General features: G+C 45.9%; 1 protein-coding gene across 1 annotated transcript in view; it reads right to left on the bottom strand.

The window, feature by feature from the left end:
• Nucleotides 1-21,316, bottom strand: part of PSMD1 (proteasome 26S subunit, non-ATPase 1) — a 156,103-nt gene that overhangs the window by 112,045 nt on the left and 22,742 nt on the right. Inside the window, exons 11-14 of the mRNA XM_061575041.1 lie at nt 19,543-19,654; nt 18,782-18,978; nt 7,416-7,511; nt 4,036-4,100 (exon numbers count right to left, since the gene is read on the bottom strand). Coding sequence (XP_061431025.1) covers nt 4,036-4,100; nt 7,416-7,511; nt 18,782-18,978; nt 19,543-19,654 — 470 coding nt within the window. The remainder of the gene's footprint in view (nt 1-4,035; nt 4,101-7,415; nt 7,512-18,781; nt 18,979-19,542; nt 19,655-21,316) is intronic.

Genomic DNA, 21,316 nt, shown 5'->3' with positions numbered 1-21,316 from the left:
TTCTACATGTGTATGTGAACTCATTGTGTTGTATTATTTTGTGAGGGGCGGTAGTACAGCAGTTGGCGCGCGGCACTCCGAAAACGGCGATTGCCGCTCCCACAGCCACGAAGGCCAGTGACGATTATCTCAGCCGTTCTCCGGGCCTCACTCTAAATTGACTCAGCCTCAAATGAGTACCTGGTGCGGTGTGTGTAAACATCGCTCCTGGAGAGACAAAGGCGGCCGGGCAAGGTGCTGGCCACCCAACCCCATCGCGTGACGCGCCAACCTTCGTAGATGCTACTCGCCAACAGCACTTGCCCCAACAGTCTGTTACGGCTATAGGGGTGGGCGGGGGGGATCTTTGTCTTTGTGTGTTATTTAGAGCGGGTTGGACAGCCATGCAGTGGGAACTAAATCTTCAGGCGTGGCCTTGGGAGAGTGACAGAATGGCAGTGACCTGGGGCTTCCATCTCGTGATGTATTTCTGAAATGCTCGAGTAGTTCAAAGTTCTGGGAAGCTTCTCATAAATCACGCGACGTAAGGAATATCTCGCAGCCTTACCGCAGCACAGAGCTTGACGAGTGATTAGGCACACACGGCGCAACCTCCACGCGCTGCCTGCGTAAGGATTCACGTTTAACCCTTCCAGTCAAGAGAATGGCCCACAGACGCAGACACCACAGAGCAGAGGTCGCAAACGGGTTTTGATTCCTTACCCGTACCCGGCCGTACCAGGGTCGTTCCCGTACCCTACCCGAAATGAGTGACAAACGGTTACTCACCAGTGACTCACGGCCTACCCGTACCCGGCCGCACCAGGGTCGCAAACGGGTACCCGTACCCGGCTGGGTACGGGTAGCCGGGTATCGGGTAGGGTACGGGTATCGGGTACCCGATTGCGACCTCTGCCACAGAACTAAGTGAAATCCCTTCAAGTGCGAGCAGTAAGGGGCAGCACTTTCCCCTCTGGTTCTATCAGAGACTGTAATGCTCGTCACGAGTTATAGAAAGGATGTCGTTGATTCTTAAGAGGTGGAATTTACTCCTTGGTTCTTTCGGTAAAGTCACGTATAAAGATAACATAAAAAATTAAATACTAGCATACGACGTTTCGATTGCAACACAAGCAATCATCATCAGGTATAAATGAAATAGAAACACAAATCTAGTGTACTTAGAAATGTAATGTAATACAACAGAGAGTCGGATAACATAACAGTCAACACACAGGTGGAATTTAGCCACATTCAGTGCAGTCTTTGGTGATCGAGCCAACGCAACCTTCTTTCACACCGTACGTAGCCAACCGCGTTAATCGAGGTGCGGGGGAAGGACAACAAACTAAACATAACAAAAGCAGTTGTAAAGAAATACGTTTTCGATCTAAGTCTATAGCTACAGTGGAGGCTGCCTGGATGAGAATCAGGATTAATCACAGGCAGATGTCTGGAATCAAACACAGGACCTCAGCGGTGCCAGTTCAGCACTTTGAACTTTTAAGCAAACGCCCCCACGCCCCCAAAAACAAACGTCACTTCATGTTCGTTTTTTTAACGATTGCACAACTTTTATATTTTCAACTTGGAGTGCATTTAAAAAATGGGTTTAAAAAATCCAAAGCCATCAATAACATTAGTGCAATGGAGCAGGAAGAAATATGTTTATGATTTTAAAAATAGGCATTCACGGTTGAAAAGCACGATGGGAAAAACATTGCAGCACTACTGAAAATGTAAATGTGTGCGCTGCTGAGCAATACATTTCAAGAGCCGCCGTGCAAAATGAGACCGTTACCAAACAATGAAAGGTCTCGTGTGCAATGTCACGAGGTCTAATAGATTCCTCTCTCCATGATGTCACTTTTACGCACGGGGTTAATGGCTGTGTTATAATTGATGTATTAAAGTGTAAAAAAACATGTACGTAGTTTGAGGTACAAAACTTGGAATGTTCCACAGAGAAAATTACAGCTCGGCTAATACAGTAATGTTTGCAATTTTAATTATGGCAATATTACGAAACACAAATCTCAGGGGCCACATAGGGCCTACCGATTTGAAACAACCTGCAGGCAATATATATACTGGTAGGAACCTCCTGGTTACACCAGCCCACAGGGGATTATTGTGTCCGTCGTACAAGGAGGGGCTGGGTGGGGAGGGAGGGGCTGGGTGGGGAGGCTAGAGAGGGGCTGGGTGGGGGTGGGAGAGGTGGGGCTGGGTGGGGAGGGGCTGGTCACCCCGTGGTGCCCTTATAAAACTCAACGTTTAACCTACTCACGCCGGCTTGTGCCCGCCCTCAGGTCAGGCATATTTGCGGAATACACCACGCCGCCGTTGACCCTGGCCATTGACCGAGCAACCCAACGTTCCTACCAGCTCCCTCCGCAGGAATGTGTTATAGATCCGTCACTGTAAGCACCTTAGCCGCTCTAAACGGGTACAAGGGGGTAATATTTTTCACCTGGCACAGGGATGGAACTCAGGTCACCGAGTTTGCAGATCAATGCGTCAATCACTATTCCAATTTCAAGAGCCACAGTGCACAAAATGAGACCGTTGCTAAAGTATTAAAGGTCTCGTGCGTAATGTCACGAGGCCTAATAGGCTCCTCCCCTCTCCGTGATGTCACTTTTACGGAACAGTAAGAACGGGCCCCCCCACCCCAACGTTGATCCTATCACGAACAGCGCCCGACCCCACCAAATCTCCAGGACCAAGCCCTGAGCGAGACAACACACATCTTCATTTTCATCTGACGTACACTCATTTCGTCGCTCTTATATCATGTTCATTTATGAGATGCTACAACCGGGGGGGGGGGGGGGGGGGGGGTGGGAGGGCGGTTTCTGCAAGATGACGGGGACATGCGATGCTTTGGGAACCTTTGCGAGCAGAGAAATTACTCAAATTCCATAATGTGCACGTTGCTATGGTCGCATTTGTTCGTGGCCTGTGCGTTTTTCTGATGCATTGTAAACTTTTTGCGCGAGGGAATACAACTTTTGTGACTGCCACGATTCAAAACCACACGCGCTAGTCACAGCAGCGACGAGTTTAATGATACAAGACAAGGGTAGGGTTTAATGAAACCGAATGAGAATCCATTAATTAGCCGTGACGCTAATCATTCAATTAAAGACATCGCAGTCGTAATAATCTCGCCTAAATTTTACGACTCAGTTTTTTTTTTTACAACGCATGTGCAGTAAAGGCCACAAAAATATTAGCTTTGATCACGACTTGGAATCAACAGGATGCTGTGGTGGCATACGCACAGGGACAGCCCTTGGGTCAATCGACTCTGCCGAGGGTCTTCTCGCCCACACAATGCGGGTCATGGAGGTTGTTTGATCGAAGCTCACCACACACTTTTCAGGGTGGGATTGGTATGAATGTATGTTGTGAACTTCTTTAGCACCGTACGTATACAACCGCGCTAATTGGAGGTGGTGGTGCACAACAGTAATACGGAAATTTATAGGAAGGGCTTGTGGATGACGTTACATTTGTAAAACTCGAACCTCCTGGGCTGCCAGGAGGCCAAGAAATAATGCGGCAAGTGGAATCCGAACCCGTCGCTGCGGACATTTAACTGCTGTCCCCCCTTAGTATGTTTGTGTAGATTTTCTCTGGGTACTCATTCTCTCCCACGTGCAAACCACTCCTTTATCCATTACTGACAGCATCTTGGCTACACTAATCAGGTACGAGAGGGAAACATTTAACCAGGCAACACTGTGCCGATAATGTTAGCACGGCTTTACACACGGTCGGCACACACACATTAAATTTAGTGTTATTGCCGGATAACGGCAAGATACGTGTTCATGTGTGGTCTCCCAAATGTATTTGAAAATTCTATCCAGCCTTCAATAAAAGAAAAGATTCCCCACCTCTGCTTTTGATAGACAAATAAATATCATCGTTAACATGGCTACAATCAAGCACAGAACGTGATCATTTCGTACCCAAAATTGTTCACACCTGCAAATATTTGCACTCGTGTGAGACACAGTCGGAAGGACGCAACAATAGCACGACTCCTACCTGAACAAGATGAAGCCAATGGACTCCACAGCCGCTCTCCTGACATCATCGTTCACGTCACTCACCTGTGGCACCACACGGAAACACACACACACAGAGTGAAGCTTTGCACACTGTTGGGGCCACTGCTGTTAGCGAACACCAATTCAATTAAGGACGGCATGGCGCCCCCGGGATGGGGGTGGTGTGCAAGCACCGCGTATGGCGCCACTACCATTAAAACGGGGTGCTCCCTTGCAATCGAAACAGCGTCAATTGGCTCTCCTTCCGAATACACCCTAGGAAATACGCGTACATTATTTGTCTATTGCCGCGCATGATGGCGGCAGCCATACGTTCGGGAGCTAAATGGCAATGTCGAGGTCTGCCGCTGGCCACGGCAAGAGGGCTTTAGGAAAGTTTAATTCAGTTTGGCTGTTCCTCCTCCGTTGGAGCGCAGATTCCAGTGGTTTACGATGTGGTCCATAGTTTGGTTTGCATGGCCAAAATTGCACTACTGTGGCTTGTCTTTAATGTATCTCAATGTATCTCCGAGTCTCTAGGCGTCTCTACGGGCTTACTATATGGTTTATGGTTTGGGCTGCCGGACCAAAATCACACTACTGTGGTTTGTCTTTAATGTATCTCAATGTATCTCCGAGTCTCTAGGTGTCTCTACGGGCTTACTATATGGTTTATGGTTTGGGTTGCAGGACTAAAATCACACTACTGTGGCTTGTCTTTAATGTATCTCTGGGTCTCGATATACCGCAATACGTCTCTATGGGCTAAGTGTACGCTTCTTAGTTAGGGTTGCATGGCCACAATCACACTGCAGGGACTTGGTCTTTCATTTTTCCATTCATGAAGATGTGTGCATCGGCCTGTTGTTGATGTTACTCATGCGGTTGTAAATGAATTATTTTAATGGTCACAGAGAGATGACCCTATAGTCTTAACCAGGCAAGGGACAATTACAGGTGAAACAGTTGCAACGGTGTTTCATTTAAAGCCAGCAAAAAAACAGCGGATACATTTTTAATGCATAAAACATTAAAAATAAAATGCGAAACCAAATGTATCGTAGCACATATTTGCTTAACCAGTTTATTTAAATGTACCTACTTATCCATTTGGTGTTATTCGGTCTAATAAAACACATTCATAAATAACGCTCAAATTAACGGCAAGTTAATGTCATTAGCGTCCAACGGAAAGATTTTAAATCCCTTATCTGCCACTGACTGACAGACCACTGCATGACTAATGAGCAAATTCAGGCTTAAGCTCCTGTTGCGGTTCACCCTACGGCATCACGGGGCAAAAACCATCTGCGTGAAAAATGTTCGATAGATGTGGAATTAAAATAGCTAGGGGCAATATATAAAAAACTCACTCTTTTCTCCTTAAGCCCTTACCTAAAAATGTGCAAGAGTACCTGTACAACAATCCTTTGTCCGTTTATTCCAGATTTGAAGCTTTCGTGACTGCAAGGATTCATATTCTTAGGAGAATATGAATCCTTTGTCCGACTCACTGCTGGATGAGAGCCTCTCCACATGGTGTGGATCGTGGTGATTATTTAACCACAGGCGGTGGAAGAATAAGAGGGCTGTACATGAACACATGCATAAACACCCAACGCACGGCCAATCCACTCCCGTCAGCTTTCTTTTCAAGCACTCCACTTTTCTCGCTGTGGATTAATTCCTCCCCACCCCGCAGCTCCTTTGGCAAAGACCTCTAATCTCTACGAGGACAGCCAAAGTACGAGGGTTCCAGCCATGCAACAAACACAAACAGCATTGACGGAAGGGGGAGAGGGGGGCAATGAATCAAAATGATTGAGCACTCTTGGGGTAGCATGCGCACAAAACTCGGGAAAAAATGTCAGCGTACATTTTTTTTTGCCAAAAGGAGGCACTTGGCTCATGTGCCCAGATTGAGTACTGAACCACCCAAGGGGATCAAAGCAAGCTGCACACGGGCATATTTTCCGAGGTAGACTGGAGAGGATATTACTGCATTATTGCCAAGGCCACGAGACGGCACTGAAAACTATCGGTGCAATTTCAGCGCCGATTAATTCCCGTTGGGCGGTTGATATCGTTTTAAATTTGATAAGCGATGTAAAATGTTACTGAAGATTTAAAATGTATTTAAATCTTACAATGTGCTGCGGTGATATAAATCATGGTGGCTATGTCCACGAAAAGTTACATTTGCTTATTTTCGCAAACGTAACAAAACAAAAAACCTCCTGTTTGAGCCAAAAATGGATCTCTCTCCAGAACAGGACATGTAGTTCTCTTGCCGAAATAGGTTTCAGAGACATGAAACATACAATCTGGCCAGGCGGTCCACTGTGGTTAAAGTGCAAGACTTTGCCGTATGAATCCCGAGTTCAAATAACAGTCAGGGGCCAACCCAGGACATCGTGACTACACAGGCGATTAAAACAAGTCCCACTTTCGCTGCGTGCGACGCAAACAATTATCGTGTGGCTTAGCAGGCACATGATATAAACGATGCAGAATTTCCACCACTGGTTCAAAGCCAGTGGTGGAAATTGAGAATACTGCTCTCGATTTGAAGCTTTCATGGACTGCAAGGATTCATACTCTTTGGTTTTCTTCGGTAAAGTCACGTAGGTAAAAATTAAAATAAAATGAAAACAACTCAATTAAATCACGACGTTTCGGGCGCAACACAAGCGTCCGTCATCAGCAGCAGGCCACGCTGATGACGTACGCTTGTGTTGCATCCGAAACGTCGTGATTTAATTGTCGTTTTCATTTATTTTATTACATTTTTTACCTACATGACTTTACCGGAAAAAAACAAAGAGTAATACTGCTCTCATTTACATTATAACGTCGCACTCATTACACACAAAATGCTTGCCACCAATGAACCACAATAACCTTGCCGATCTCGTCAATGAGCATAAACCATCATGCCAACTCCGGTCATCCTCGCAGCGGCAGAGGCTTTTGGCTAGCCATCAGACAAAGATGGTCACCGCAACGTGCGCTTTCAAATGTGCTTCTGAGGCCGAATGGTAGGCACTTCCTTTCCATACTAGGAAGCCACTGGAGCTATGCACTTTTAAATATAGATTGACAACTAATTTCTTTAGAACTGCTTTGTGTGTTTAGTTTGTTGTCTTTCCGCCCCACCGCACCTCTGATTAACACGGTTGGCTACATACGTGCATTACAATCACATTTCTAATTTTCACTTCAGGAACCGAAACGTTCCGATTCCTGGAGAGAATCCGCCCAGCACGTTGGGAGATCGAAATGAACAGCACTCGGTACCCGACCCCGAAAAGAAAACACCGTGGGGACGATCGCGAAAACCTAGCGGGGCACAACGAGCAAACGCATCGGGAGACTCACAGCGACGTGCAGCAGACGTCGTATCGCCTTGTTGCTGCCGGAGCCACAGTATGCCATCGCCACCGTGTACATGCCTGACCTCCGCAAGATGGGGTCCTGCGCTCACACACACACACACAAGGCAGGCAATTGTCAGCTTTGTTTTTGTTATTTTAAAACATCTGTGGCGGCAGGCACGAGCGGCGGTGAAATAATTTCACCGCGATGGCCGATGCGAAGACGACAGTGCAGCACAATCCATCGATGTACTTCGTGGATATGCCCCCGGCTTTCACTTGCCCGCACTGATCAGTGCGGAGATGCGTGGTTTCACGACTCCTATGACCCACACAGTGAACGAAAGGCAACAAAGTCGCTGTCGGAGGGGAAAAAAAGTGTTTGCATATTTTGCTCCGGTATGCGTTCGTTAAGTTTTGGTTGGACAAACCTTTGTTGAATTTATTTAAAAAACCAAAGTCCTGAAATGCCAAGGGACGTTTGATTAAAATTTAATTAACAATGGATCAGGTTTGAGTGTGTTATCGGAACTCAATTCGCACCTCACGTTACGGGCACAGGGGACGTACAGAGCTAATGCATAACCGCTTAAAAAATGTTTTGCTATGAAGCATTAAAAGAGGTCAAGCATCACACCGACTCTTCAGTGAAGCTCACAGATTCTTAGGCGACATGTGTTCGTGACATTGCACCTCAGGGATCGGACTTAACGGCTAACAAGTAAACCCGTAAAAACAAAGTTTTTCACTATAAATCCTTTATATGCGTGGCGGCGAACTTAATATAAAGGATTTAAAAAATATATTCGCCTGTGGAGGACGCGGGGATCGATCCCGCGACCTTTGGCATGGGAAGCGAGGGCGCTACCAACTGCGCTACTCCGCCACGGCCTGTGGAGGGGTTACGCTCTGGGCTCTTACACTCTGACGTTCAGCCAAAGCCATGAATGCGTTCTATTTGAATATATGTAAAATAATTTTTTTTTGCCTAAAAAGTGTAAAATTTTGGGAATTTTTTTTCACGAACAATAATTGTCTGGCACAACGAGTCTGTGTGGAAAATGTCAGCTCGATTGGATCACGGGAAGTGGGTTAAAAAACGACCGAAAGATTTGCACGGTCCTAAGCAAGCAAGCAAGCGAACTTAATATAAAGGATTTAAAAAGAGAACATGGTGCAGAGCCATCATCTTTGAAAATAGATGAACAGTTCTATATCTACACAGTACACAGGTTTCCCTTGCTTTACGCGGGTTTCGGTTTGTGCAATTTTCACGGATGTGCGGCAAACCTATTTCAACCCAAATTTTGCGACATCATGCGGTTTTAATTCACTCGTACGTGGCTATGCGCTTGACGTGGGACCACATTGTGCGTATTAAATTTGTATTTAAAGCTTTCGTGACTGCAGGGATTCATATTCTTGGTTCTTTCGGTCAAGTCACGTAGAAGGGAAGTAATAAAATAATATACATATAAAACAAGAAAAATTATCACGACGTTTCGACTGCAACACGAGCAATCGTCACCAGGTGTGAAATCCACGGCAAGAAAACATTGTGCGTGTCCTGCTAAGCGCTACGCAGTAGGCAGCTGTCTCAACTACAGACATACAACACTGTATATGTACCCTGTGTACCGCTATGCGCTATTCAGCTGACAGCTGTCTCCTGAAGTGGTTTCGCTTTGAACGCCCTTTTTGCGAAACGTATTTACCGCAAAAAGTGAGCGAAACCTGTACATGGCTTTGGGAAAGTTTTTTTACCAAAGGGTATGTCTTGAACGAAAATACAACCCAAAAAGTACTGTATGGGCGTATAACAATGATTGAAAGTGACATCGCCAGAGCACTATAATGGCACGCTTGAAAATAACTTGAAAGTCTACAGACTGGTTCAGACACCTTCAAAATTATGATGGACAGCCTGCAACACAAAGCCTGTGTGCGCATCTACAAGATGAAACTATTTCCGTCTTTTTGGGTTGCACCTCCCTTATCGAGCGTAGATTAGAAGCATTTTTAAAGGAGGGGGGGGGGAAATCTTAATTTATCCGTAGTGGAAATTTGTCGTAAATTAGCATTGATACATCGCATCTATTCCGGAGAACGATGTCTATGGATCTTTCACAATCGTATAATTGAGTTGGCCCGCATGGTCGGCTGACGTCATTGCCCCTCGGTTCACGTAATCGTTACGTAGATGATGTTGGATTGAACCAAGAAATAATTGAAAGCGAGTGGCTCCAAAGCATTACGACAACCAGCTGCCTGAATATATATTATTCCGAAAACAGAAAATCTAGCCAGAGGGTAAGGGCGCTAAGCGGGCAACGATAGAGATCCTGGGTTCAAATCCTGGCAGTCGCACGTCACTAAAACCAAGTACTCAAGCATAGAGAGTAGATGGTCTAAGCCAGGTCAACCATGGCTGGACAAAAAAAACGCATCACCTTAAATTTAGGTTCTGATACTTAACTTAACAACTATAACTATTTTCGATTTTACCAGGTAAGGCCCACGGAACTTAATAGCTTTTGTCAGAAGCGACCTGTTGATCACAAATGATAGCTCAACGAAGTGGCTTGTCACATGGAAATTCATAGCAGCCATATACTCAAAACGCACGTCGATTCTAAATGTGGAGGGGAAAACCGGAGGACCCGGAGAAAAGTCCACGTGACCCAGTGGAGAACATGCAAACTCCAAATATACAAGCATCAGGGTCGGGATCGAACACATGACCTCCTGTTTAGCAGGCGAGGAAGTTAACATCGCCACTGTGGCGAGATGTTAAGAAGTAAATTCTTTGTAAATTACAGCTCTGAAAATGTTAAACATCAATTTGACTTGTATAAATTAAGATTGCGATTAGCGTGAGAGTTGGTGGGAAGTGCTGCACACGTGACTTTGTGGCACAGAGGTCACTTGAAGGGATGTCGGATAGGGCTCCGTGATATTTATGCCTGTGGGCTGCTCTCTCACGGGAAGGGTTCACAGTCCAGAGGTGGGACAAAGTCATTGTTATGCAAGTCCAAGTCGAGTCTGAAGTCATCAAATTCATGACTCGAGTCTGACTCGAGTCCAAGTCACATGACTCGAGTCCACACCTCAGAGGTGGGACAAAGTCATTGTTATGCAAGTCCAAGTCGAGTCTGAAGTCATCAAATTCATGACTCGAGTCCAAGTCACATGACTCGAGTCCACACCTCAGAGGTGGGACAAAGTCATTGTTATGCAAGTCCAAGTCGAGTCTGAAGTCATCAAATTCATGACTCGAGTCTGACTCGAGTCCAAGTCACATGACTCGAGTCCACACCTCTGGTTCACACTGCCCTGACTCAAGGATCTAACTGGATACTTCATCTTACAACATGATAGCATATATATACGGAGTGGTATCTCTTGTAATCTCTCATTTACTTGATACAGCTGTCGGGCTGTGACGGTTCCACCTGAAGACGGAAGCTTGTGGTGCCTCCGAAACGTCGTGATTTTTATTTTATTTTACTTTTATTCATTTTAATTTTTTACCTACGTGACTTTACCGAAAAAACCTAAGAATATGAATCCTTGCAGTCACTAAAGCTTCAAATCTAGAATGATAGCACGATTGAGATAACATTTGAATGGCAAAAATATAAACAAACATATATTATTTAATCCAACCAGTTTCACGTGCATTATTCAGCTGTCATTTGTCAAAGACAATTGTTTAATCAAATTCATGTTATTTTTTTTCCTCTCCAAGATAAAACTATTATCTAACTACAACTTAATTTCCACAATCTGTGTGAATGCATACATACATACATTTCAGTGGGTGCAAACCACAAAATCCTAATTTACTGTGACAACCTTGAGCCGATATTCTAAGTGCTCGCTCGGATCTAGAGATTAACAACAGCGATGGAAAATCAGTTCCGAGCAGTGACGGTGCCACTTGCTTCAAGGTGTCAGACAACTGCAGGGACCAGTTTATGGTGAATTCTCACTTCGTTTGAGCGCATCAACACATCGACGCTTGCACACCTCCAATACGACCCTCAGGCGTTTGATTTTAACAATTGTTTTTTCACACTGCGGCACCCCGTGCTGCCCATCGCGGCGCCCACACCAGTCTAACACGTGTCTTTCCGCAACTCCGACCGACCCTCCCCCCACCGCCGCTTTCCCTCCGTGCATTTAAGCTGGGCTATGCGGAGTTTTTGTACTCCCTACGTCGCAGTTTGTGCTCCGTACCCCGGGGCTCTTCTTAAAAAAAAACCTGAGCCACGATGGAGGCCATAATGGTGCATCTTGTGCAAGTTCTGAGTCCCAGCACAGGACCAAGAGAGTTAAACTGTGAACAGTCAGGAGATAGTTTGTCCAGCACCTCCGATTAACACGGTTGGCTACGTACTGTGCGAAAGAAGTTCAACGTAAATACATACGTACATGTACGGGCAGTTTTTGATTTCGGTTAGCCTGGGTCTACCCGGAACATTTATCAAGATGAATAGCTTAATCTGCGTGTCACATAAAGGCAGGGGGAAAAAACCCAATCGCAATAAACAAATCCGGTCATAAACAAGAGTCGTGTTGAATTTGGGGGAAATGAATTAGTTTTGCCGATGACCAAACCACCTGGAAGGCATCCCAGTGTATTCAGATTTCAGAAGCTAAGCAGGAAGACCGGATGTGCGAGCACCATATGTACGCTGATGTATGCTGAACTTCTTTCACACCGTAGGTAGCCAACCGTGCTGATCATAGGTGAGGGGGAAGGACAACAACCAACAGGGCTGCACGGTCGGCAATACGGGGCACCGCAGTAAAAACACAATTGTTGCACCGCACTTCTACGCTCCTATGTCCATACTCCCCGCGCCTTCATCAACCCGCACTGTGATTCGTGGTGAAGTATGGTCAAATATCCCCCACGACCCGCACGGTGTGAGGGAGGGCCCTCATCCAGCAGTGGATTGACTAAACGTGTCATAATAATGGCCCATTCGACGTACAGAGTACGAAGTGGATATGGTACAATCTTGATTTGAAGATTTTGTGACTGCAGGAATCCATACTCTTTGGATCTTTCGGTAAAATATTTTATACCTACGTGACTTTACCGAAAGAATCAAAGAGTATGGATATGGTACGTACGTAGAACTTCTTTTGCACCGTAACGTAGCCAACCGTGCTAATCGGTGGTGCGGGGTAGTGGTGGAAATGTGCCGGTATACGATGGCAGTGCCATTCCGGCACTTCTCAGAATGGCTTCCAATTCCTGTGTTTCCACCAAGCGGAATCGGCACCTCGCTTGGAGCAGCGGGACGATGAGGTTCACCCGCTTTAGAACACTCGTGTATGGGAGTGTTCACGGCGGGAGGAACGGGGGGGGGGGGGGGGCGCGACTGAAGCGCTGCAATATGAAGCAGACACTCGCAATTCCTCCAATAAAAATACCCCATATATCGGCCGATCGACAAGCGCAGCTGCGAGGCATTAATTGGAGTTCAACCATCTGCCACCTCTCATGGAGGAATTGGCTTCAAATGGATCCATCTGCCTCTTCTTTCAGTCTCTCCCACCCTCCCACCATTTACCAAGTGCATTCGCAATACACAGGGTAATCCATTCGCGGACACCCCACGAAAATAATTGGAAATAATTACAGTGCAGAGGGGTAAAACATAGCCTCTAGACGCCTCCTACCAATCTCAGTACACCCATTCGAAATGTTTAACGCTCTCTTTCCCTTGCAAGACACAGAGCCATCGCCTTCACAATATTCAATCACCTGTCAAGAAGTAAAAAGGGTCATTGGAAATCAGTGGGGTATCCAAATAAAAATGTATCATCATGTACACGCAAGATGCAAAGCTGCAAGGTGGACTTAAGGCCGAGAGAGCAAATGGGCTGCAGTTCTGTCTGCACTTTTCCAGGATTGATATTCCATCGTGGGAGTGGAGTGGTGGAGCAATAGTTCGTGCACTGTGCTATGAATCCAGTGGCATAAGTTTTATTCCTGGCCAAGGCTAACATAATCGTTGAGTGATATCTAATAACTAAATCGAGGACAAAGGCCTGTAAATTTATTCACTTTAAATGTTTGAATTCATTGTCATACCAAGTACGTTGATGGATGCAAATAAACATTAGTTGAAAATTATCTTAAGTAGTGCATTCTATTTTGCCAAGTAGAAAAGGTGGCAGCCCTGCAATTGCCCTTCTGGAGGATAATTTGGGCCTACTCTTTCATGCTGGTCAGACATCGAGGAAGAGATAGGAGGGTACCCACACTTCACCTCACCATACACACAATCTTCTGATAATAAATACAGTGGCGCACCCATTTATGAACCGCAAGCTGGACAGAGGTAGCGGATATTTAGGAAACTTGCCCATTGTTTTCATCTGCCGTGAACCGACACAACTTCTGCATCGCGAAGTCTAGCCAACGTTACACCCACGGCGAGGTATCCGTGACGAAAATTTGTTTACAAATCATTTCGGAAGAACCGCTCATCATTTAGTTGCCACAATTTTTCTAGCGATCAATGAATGGACTTTCCCGTCGGGGAGAAAGCGGAGCAGCCGCTGATGAATACTTTCCCTCCGGCACAAACTAAAATATAGAAACATCATAAAAATAATTTAAAAAAAATACGTGAGAAACGTCACGTTAACACGTAGGATTTTGCAACCAATATCTACAATACAAAAACGTCACGCGGGAAAGTTGGGCGACATTAGACCAGTCACTGATCATTTACACGAAGAAACTCGGTATGAAATGCGTAATTACAAAGTGTCCACTACCAAGGTAATATTAGATCACGTGAAATACTGCGAAAGCTCAATGTCTGGATCCAGGGCTGGCAGTTGGCCAAAGAGGGCTGTCAGTGTTGATTCCAGTGGCGAGAAGAAGTGCTACGGGGGCCTGCAAGTTTCAGGCAGTTGAAGGCAGCACAAGAGTCAGGGGGGGGGGGGGGGGGATAAAAGCACGCACAGCCGTGGTTTGCGTAACACCCTCCAAAGCGAGTTTGTGTTTAGAAATAAATTGGCAGAACAAAAGCCGAAGAACAGGCGTCGGGGGCAAAAAATTTATTTGAATATAAACTAATAATCCTCCTTTCTGTCCCGCTCAAAGTCTCATTATTTGGGCAACGGTTTGGTAGACTTTTTCAACAGGGTCAGTGCCTTGGAGCATCACAACATCGTAACACGTGTTCGCGCATACGAGGTAATATTTACCAGCCGTATCGTACCCTTCCCCCCTCCCCCTGTTACGGATGATGCGGAGCTGGAATGCATTGAAGACCCATCGCAGTGGGACGAGGAGAAAGGGGGTAAAGTCAGGTGGCGGGGGGGGGGGGCTGGCAATCAACGCCCGCCTCCAAAACGCCTATGAAGGCACACGTTCTGTTGCCCCGTGGGGATTACACGAAATGTATTTTTTATGAAGACGCCTGTGGACAAGTAGCAGTGATGCACGAAGAAAATACATTTATGTGCGGCGGTAACACGGCCACAAGTGATAGACACGGATGTGAAAGACACGTATGTCATAGACACGGCAGTAACATGGCCACAAGCGAAAGACACGGATGAAAAGGCAGCGACACACATGACCAGCATATGTAAAACTTTCCTTATTGTCAAGAGGCGAGCGATTCTGAGGTGCACGCGCTGACGAAGCGAGCGCGAAAACAGCGCGGCGAGGTCGGTGAAACTCCGCGGGTGTGAATGGAGCCGTCGGCGAAAGCCGGATTGAGAATCCAGAGCACCGCCATGGGCAATGAAGCCTGTTATTGGATGTTCTCCAACCGCGAAAATATCACCACACAACAGCTCTTAACATTTACCAAGATTTCGCCGAAAGAGAAAAAATCATTGTGACAGGTATTATATTCGTGTTACTTGAAAAAGAAGCAAGTTTTTGCTCTCTTTAAATATAGGACACCCAAAGTACTTTCCAGACAATACTGAGGTTTTATTATGTTTGCGTGCTATTAAGAAGCATCACTGACAGAAACATTTCCTTTTATATATTTTTTCTACTTTTGTGGCAATGTTATTGACGAGTGCGTCGAGTTTTCCGAGGCATTCATTGTGAACAGAGGTTTGTTTTTTTTCCCCCACGACTTTCCATGACACCGGAGTTTATCAGGCGAGTTTTGGAAGCTCAATGCGAGAAATACCGGAGTAGAAGGTCAAGACCATATTGCTGACGAAAATAAAATGTTAACATGCCAAGACAAATTCAATGTTCCCACCACCAACGACACTCTGGATTTTTACATCTTTGGCGATCCCCCCCCCCGCTCCGTTTTCCAATTTAAACAATTCAGGCCAGCCAAGGTATGTCCAAAAGTATCTGACTGTCGCGCATTACCACCCGGGAGCGAATAAACGATGCGCTACGCTGACGCGCATAAGCGCGGCGCAATAAGATCACGATGCGCAGAACGCTTTGCAGATCTGACCTTTTCAAAAAAATATCTTGCCTCAAGCTCAGTCAGGAGCGGGTCAGATAAATGCGACGTTACTGGACTCGCATTCAGGCAATCGTGTGGAAAAATGAGCAGAAGATGGGGGGGTGGGGGGTAGATTGTCTTTTTGGGTGGCATCTTCTTTGCGGTGCAAATACTAAATATTTTGCGATTATCTTCGTGCAATAACCCGTTAATGATCAAGTGCAACAGATTCGCTACACGAGAGGCTTAATCGCAAACGGCAGATCGCATACGGAGCCCAGGAGTGCAGTGGAGGTTTGCAATACGATGCGATGGCGTTAGCAACGCGAGCACCATGAAGCATTTTAAAGCACCTCACGCTTTTATAATTTTAATTAGCATAATTCTCCAAATGTGAGAGATGAACTTGTCAAATACAATAATGCCCACAAAAAAACAAACATTGCGCGTGTAGGTGGAGAAATAATATCACATTACTGTGTGGCGCACAGGTTTAATATTTCACAATGAATGAACAAATGATGAAATAAAACTCGATTGATTTTAGGCACACAACCTTCGGCGCTTGGGCAAAATTGAGAATCAAAATAAATAAACGGCTATAAATACATTGACAGCTCCCCTATGAACAGCTGATGCCAGGGCAGATTTGTGTCGTAGATGACGGGGTGTAATATGGGCAATAAAAACGTAAAAAAATTGATATTTCATAACAGCGTGGCACTTGGCAATCTTACGTGGTCTTAGGAGCCCAATTATCTCAACGACTGTCCCCTGGCCAGGATCAATTATTGGGAGGGTGGGGGAGGGAAGAAATCCTATAAAATTTTCCTTGCGAGATAACAAAGGTGCATTGATGATGAGCTGCAAGTGAGCTTCATTCATTGGTACGAGTGTGGCGCATGGCTTCACACAAACACGGTGCACAAAGCTCTCCCGCATACAAAAACAAAGATCCCCCCCCCCCCCACCGCGTAGCCTAAAAAAAGAAAGTCACACTCATTACACACAAAGTGCTTGCCACAAATGAACCACAATACCTTGCCAATCTTGTCAAGGGACATAAACCATCAAGCAAACTCACGGAAACTTCGGTCGTCCTCACAGCGGCGTTTGGCTATCCATCGGGCAAAGACGGTCAACCGCATCGCTCTTCTACGGCCGTCTGGAATGCTCTCTTCCTACCGATATTAGGAAGCAACTGGGAGCTATGCACTTTTAAATCTAGATTGAAAACTGGTTTTTTTAGAACTGCTTTTTGTGTTTAGTTCGTTGTCCTTCCCCTGCACCTCCGATTAGCACGGTTAGCTACAACATACATACACTATTGGCAGCAAGTGATGTTAACGAGCAACTGTCAAGGGCCAGAAGAGCACACCTTTGTCTTGCCAGTGCTGATGTTTACAATCCACACCAGGTACTCATTAGAGGCTGCTGGTTGATGATTCTTCTGGTGTGTAATGATGAGGAGTGCGTGGATGACAATGTTTGTGTTTTGATGATCCAGAAAAGGCAGACGATGTGGATTCGGCAACATTGTCAGAGGTAAAAGCTTGACAAAGGAGGTTCTGGAGGGGACAGATTTTGGGAAAGCTACCAAGAGGCAGAAGGGAGATGCTGCTCGTTGACTGGATCAGGGGCGGGCGCTTACAGCGAACTAGACATTAGTGCACATCTTTGAAAAAGAGCTTCATAGCTCATCGGATTTCTCCAGAATAAATAAAGATTCTGATTCTTAACTAAAGACAGCTGAAGGTGGGACAGGTGCTTGTGCCATGACCTGCCACTGGACTAAAGAAGAAGGTACACAAAAGGACGGTGTGTGACTGGCACCGTTCATGCCCAACCGCCTTTGTCTCCCAAGTACCGATGTCGCCAACAACAACGTGCACAGCGGTGACCTCGTTCAGACACAAAACTGCCACACAATCATGAGTACATTTCAACCCGTTTTAACGGCAAGGAAGGACCGAGATCATTAGACCCGCGAGTATTTTTGCACGAGACATAATGCATCTCGGCAGCCTCGTGTGCACGTTCAATAATTTTTTGTAAAACATTAATTGAAAAGTAATGCTTGAAGGACGTATTGTACGAGACATGAGTGCAGGAACAGGATATGAATTATTCTTCAATTGAAAATTGCCTTTTGACGAGATGGTAACAGCCACGCATTTAGCTTCACTCCTCCATCCCCATGCCAACCTGACAGAAAAGCTTTTGGCCCGAGGTTAAAGGAATTCATCATTTGCTGAATGTCAAGTTATTACAGCCAATAAAATAAACAGATTTTTTTAAAATCCTAAAATAACATCATTATATTAAGAGTCACTCATACCGTTACACGCACAGTGAGAGCAGACCCCCCCCCCCCGTGTCCTAACATCACCCGAGGTCTCACTTTCTCATGGGGTTACTTATTGCTATGCCCGGGAAAATTCAACGTCAGCGCATCGCACAACATTTTACAATTCCCAAAAACGACGTAAACCAATCACTGAAGAATTATGGTATTGACATGACCGGCGCAATAATGGCATGTCCCGAAATAATTTGAGCATTCATATGAAGCTGCTTGTTTGTATATGTTGGCCACCGACACGTATGTATGCAAGTACGTTGAACTTCTTTTGCACCGTACGTATGTGCGGGACACATGCTCTCCGACCGTTCAGTTGAACGCTTGGCCCTTTGCCAGGAGTCAGAACGTGCACAAGGCGCGCAATTTTGGCCTCCATCGTGGCCCTGCAATTTTTTAAAGAGGCGCCTTGTACAGTGCACAAACCGCCACGTAGGCAGGGATACAGAAACTTTACATGGCTCAGCTTTAATGCACGGGGGGGGGGGGGGGGGAAGAGGGGGGGGGGTGGGAGGTGAGAGGGTCGGGGTGGCGGCCGGCCGGAGATCTCACCTTATCACGGCATAGGCTCTCGATGAGGGCATCGGCCTCCTCCATGCGCCCGTACATGACGGTGGCGATGCCGACGGCGAGACCGCGCAGGATCTTCTCGTGCTGCGTCTCTTGCGCGTACGCCACCATGTCCTCGATGGCTGTGGCGGAGCGCGAGCCCAGCATCACCAGGCCCATGGCCAGACCCGCCGCCTCACCTGCAGACACCGCGTGCCGACGGCGGCGTCGTCGTCATCAAAACACGAGCGTCGTCATCATCGCCGCGGTGGCGGGACTGTTAACTACCTCGCCTGGTATATATAGCAAAGTGGCCACAAATTATAGCCCAAATAAGTGGCTTATCATGTGGAAATTTATAGCAGCCAAATACTCTTAATTGCCGCTTCTAAATGTGGAGGAAAGAAACGGAGGACCCGGATAAATATCAACGCGACCACGGGGAGAATCTGCAAACCCCAAATATACAAGCCTCAAGGTCGGGATCGAACACATGACCTCCTGAAAACCAGACAAGGTAGTTAACCATCTTACCACATGCATGAACATGTACGTATGTTGAACTTCTTTCGCACTATACGTAACCAACCGTGCTAACCAACTGAATGAAGAGAATACACATGCCAAGCACGCACAAAGGCCATCTCGGAACTCGTGCAATCAGCCGTGCCGCTGTTGCTAACATCCCGTGGGGCCGGTATTCGGGGCACCGGACAAACGCCGCAGCGAGGGCGAGGTGGTGGACGACACGGGCACAAACCGACCTGTGACGGCGTCGTCCTGGTAGAGGTTGAACTTGAGCTGCTCGTAGACGTCCTGCCTGGCCGTGCCCATCGCGGCGAGACCCAGGCCCAGGCAGCCGCCATGACGGACGATCTGCGCGACACGACACGCATCGCGACACGCACTCGCGTTAGATACACACACCGTGCGCTGGGCTTCTCTGTGCTCGCTCGGTCGCCGCAGTGGGTAGATGAATGCGTTTGTTCTAGATTTGAAGCTTTCGTGACTGCAAGGATTCATATTCTTAGGTTTTTTCGGTAAAGTCACGTAGGTAAAAAATTTATAAAAGTAAAATAAAATAAAAATCACGATGTTTTGGAGGCAACACAAGCTTCCGTCTTCAGGTGGAACTGTCACAGCACGATGGCTTTATCAGCTGATTGCACTTGATACAGCTATCGTGCTGTGACAGTTCCACCTGAAGACGGAAGCTTGTGTTGCCTCCGAAACGTCGTGATTTTTATTTTATTTTTATTTTACTTTTATTCATTTTAATTTTTTACCTACGTGACTTTACCGAAAAAAACAAAAAATGCGTTTGTTGTCGCGGCTCGCTTTTCGGAACCGTCTGACATTGCCAAAAGGGTTGTTATTTGGGGAAGTGGCCAGATGGCTCAAGAGGCTAATTCCACGTCGTAGCACAGAGCAGCCAGCGCTAAAACCACGAGTTAAATCCGTGCATACCACCCTGTAATTAAGTTCCGAGTTTATTGTATGTGACCACGTGAAAACTCAATAGAGCAGGAAAGTCTGATATTCAAGAGTGACCTGTACAGGTTGTCACGTGTCGGAAATCAATGGTCTATTAAAAACAATCATGTTAGGATAGATTTATTTTTTATTTTTTTACTTAATTTGCCACCAAGGGCCAAGAAAATGTTCTTTAATTGCCGTGGCAAATAACCAAGTGCACCACCGACTAATTTTGGAGAAGAGGCAGTTGAAGAAGTTAAGCGTCTGACTTCATCTTCCAGAATGTTCCCGAACAGGGCGTTGTTGCACAGAATTGTTTGTATGGTGCAAATGTAAATGTTTTCCTTCTTTTGACGTCACACCCATCGGAATAAAATTGGTAAATACAGTAAAACCTTGGATTGCGAGCATAATTCGTTCTGGTAACATGTTTGTAATCCAAAGCACTCGTACATCAGTTGTGATCACGTGACGCTTGGCAGACAAAGCGTATACACGTACTACTCGTATTGCCAGACCTCGCTCGTTTATCAAATTAATATTTATTTAAAAAATTTGCTCGTCTTGCAAAACACTCACAGACCAAGTTACTCGCAATCCAAGGTTTTACTGTAAAATAAACAATTAGTAAAATGAATACAAAGCACATATTGCGCATTTCACAAAAAGTTCCCGGAGAACTTCACGAAACTAATCGACAATGAAACAGAGAAAATAACTATACAAAGTATAAAACTGAATAATCACCGAGCTGTAAAAGTACGCAACAGTAAGACCACAATTTGGATTGTTAATAAAGGTATAACCAAAGAGAATCAATACAGCCTGAAACCCGTATAACATGAAGACTATCCAACAGCCTCCAACTAAAGAAAAAATACGGACTTCGAGTCCCTGAATGACAAAGTAAAATGTCCTTTGCAGACAGGCAGAAGCATTCTATAGCGATCGGGGCTTAACGAGGATGTCACACAACTGCCAAGCAATGCAGTGCCGTAGTTAATTCTGGGAGTAATTAATGCACGAGAATTAAGGTTTATTTCCAGCGGACAGCTCACGGCA

This window comes from Lethenteron reissneri, chromosome 57 (genome assembly GCF_015708825.2).
Source record: "Lethenteron reissneri isolate LAM-NWPU_2019-01 chromosome 57, ASM1570882v1, whole genome shotgun sequence".
In the NCBI taxonomy this organism is placed as follows: Eukaryota; Metazoa; Chordata; class Hyperoartia; order Petromyzontiformes; family Petromyzontidae; genus Lethenteron; species Lethenteron reissneri.
The sequence above is the reverse complement of the archived record's forward strand: the minus strand, read 5'-3'. Positions and strand labels throughout refer to the sequence as shown.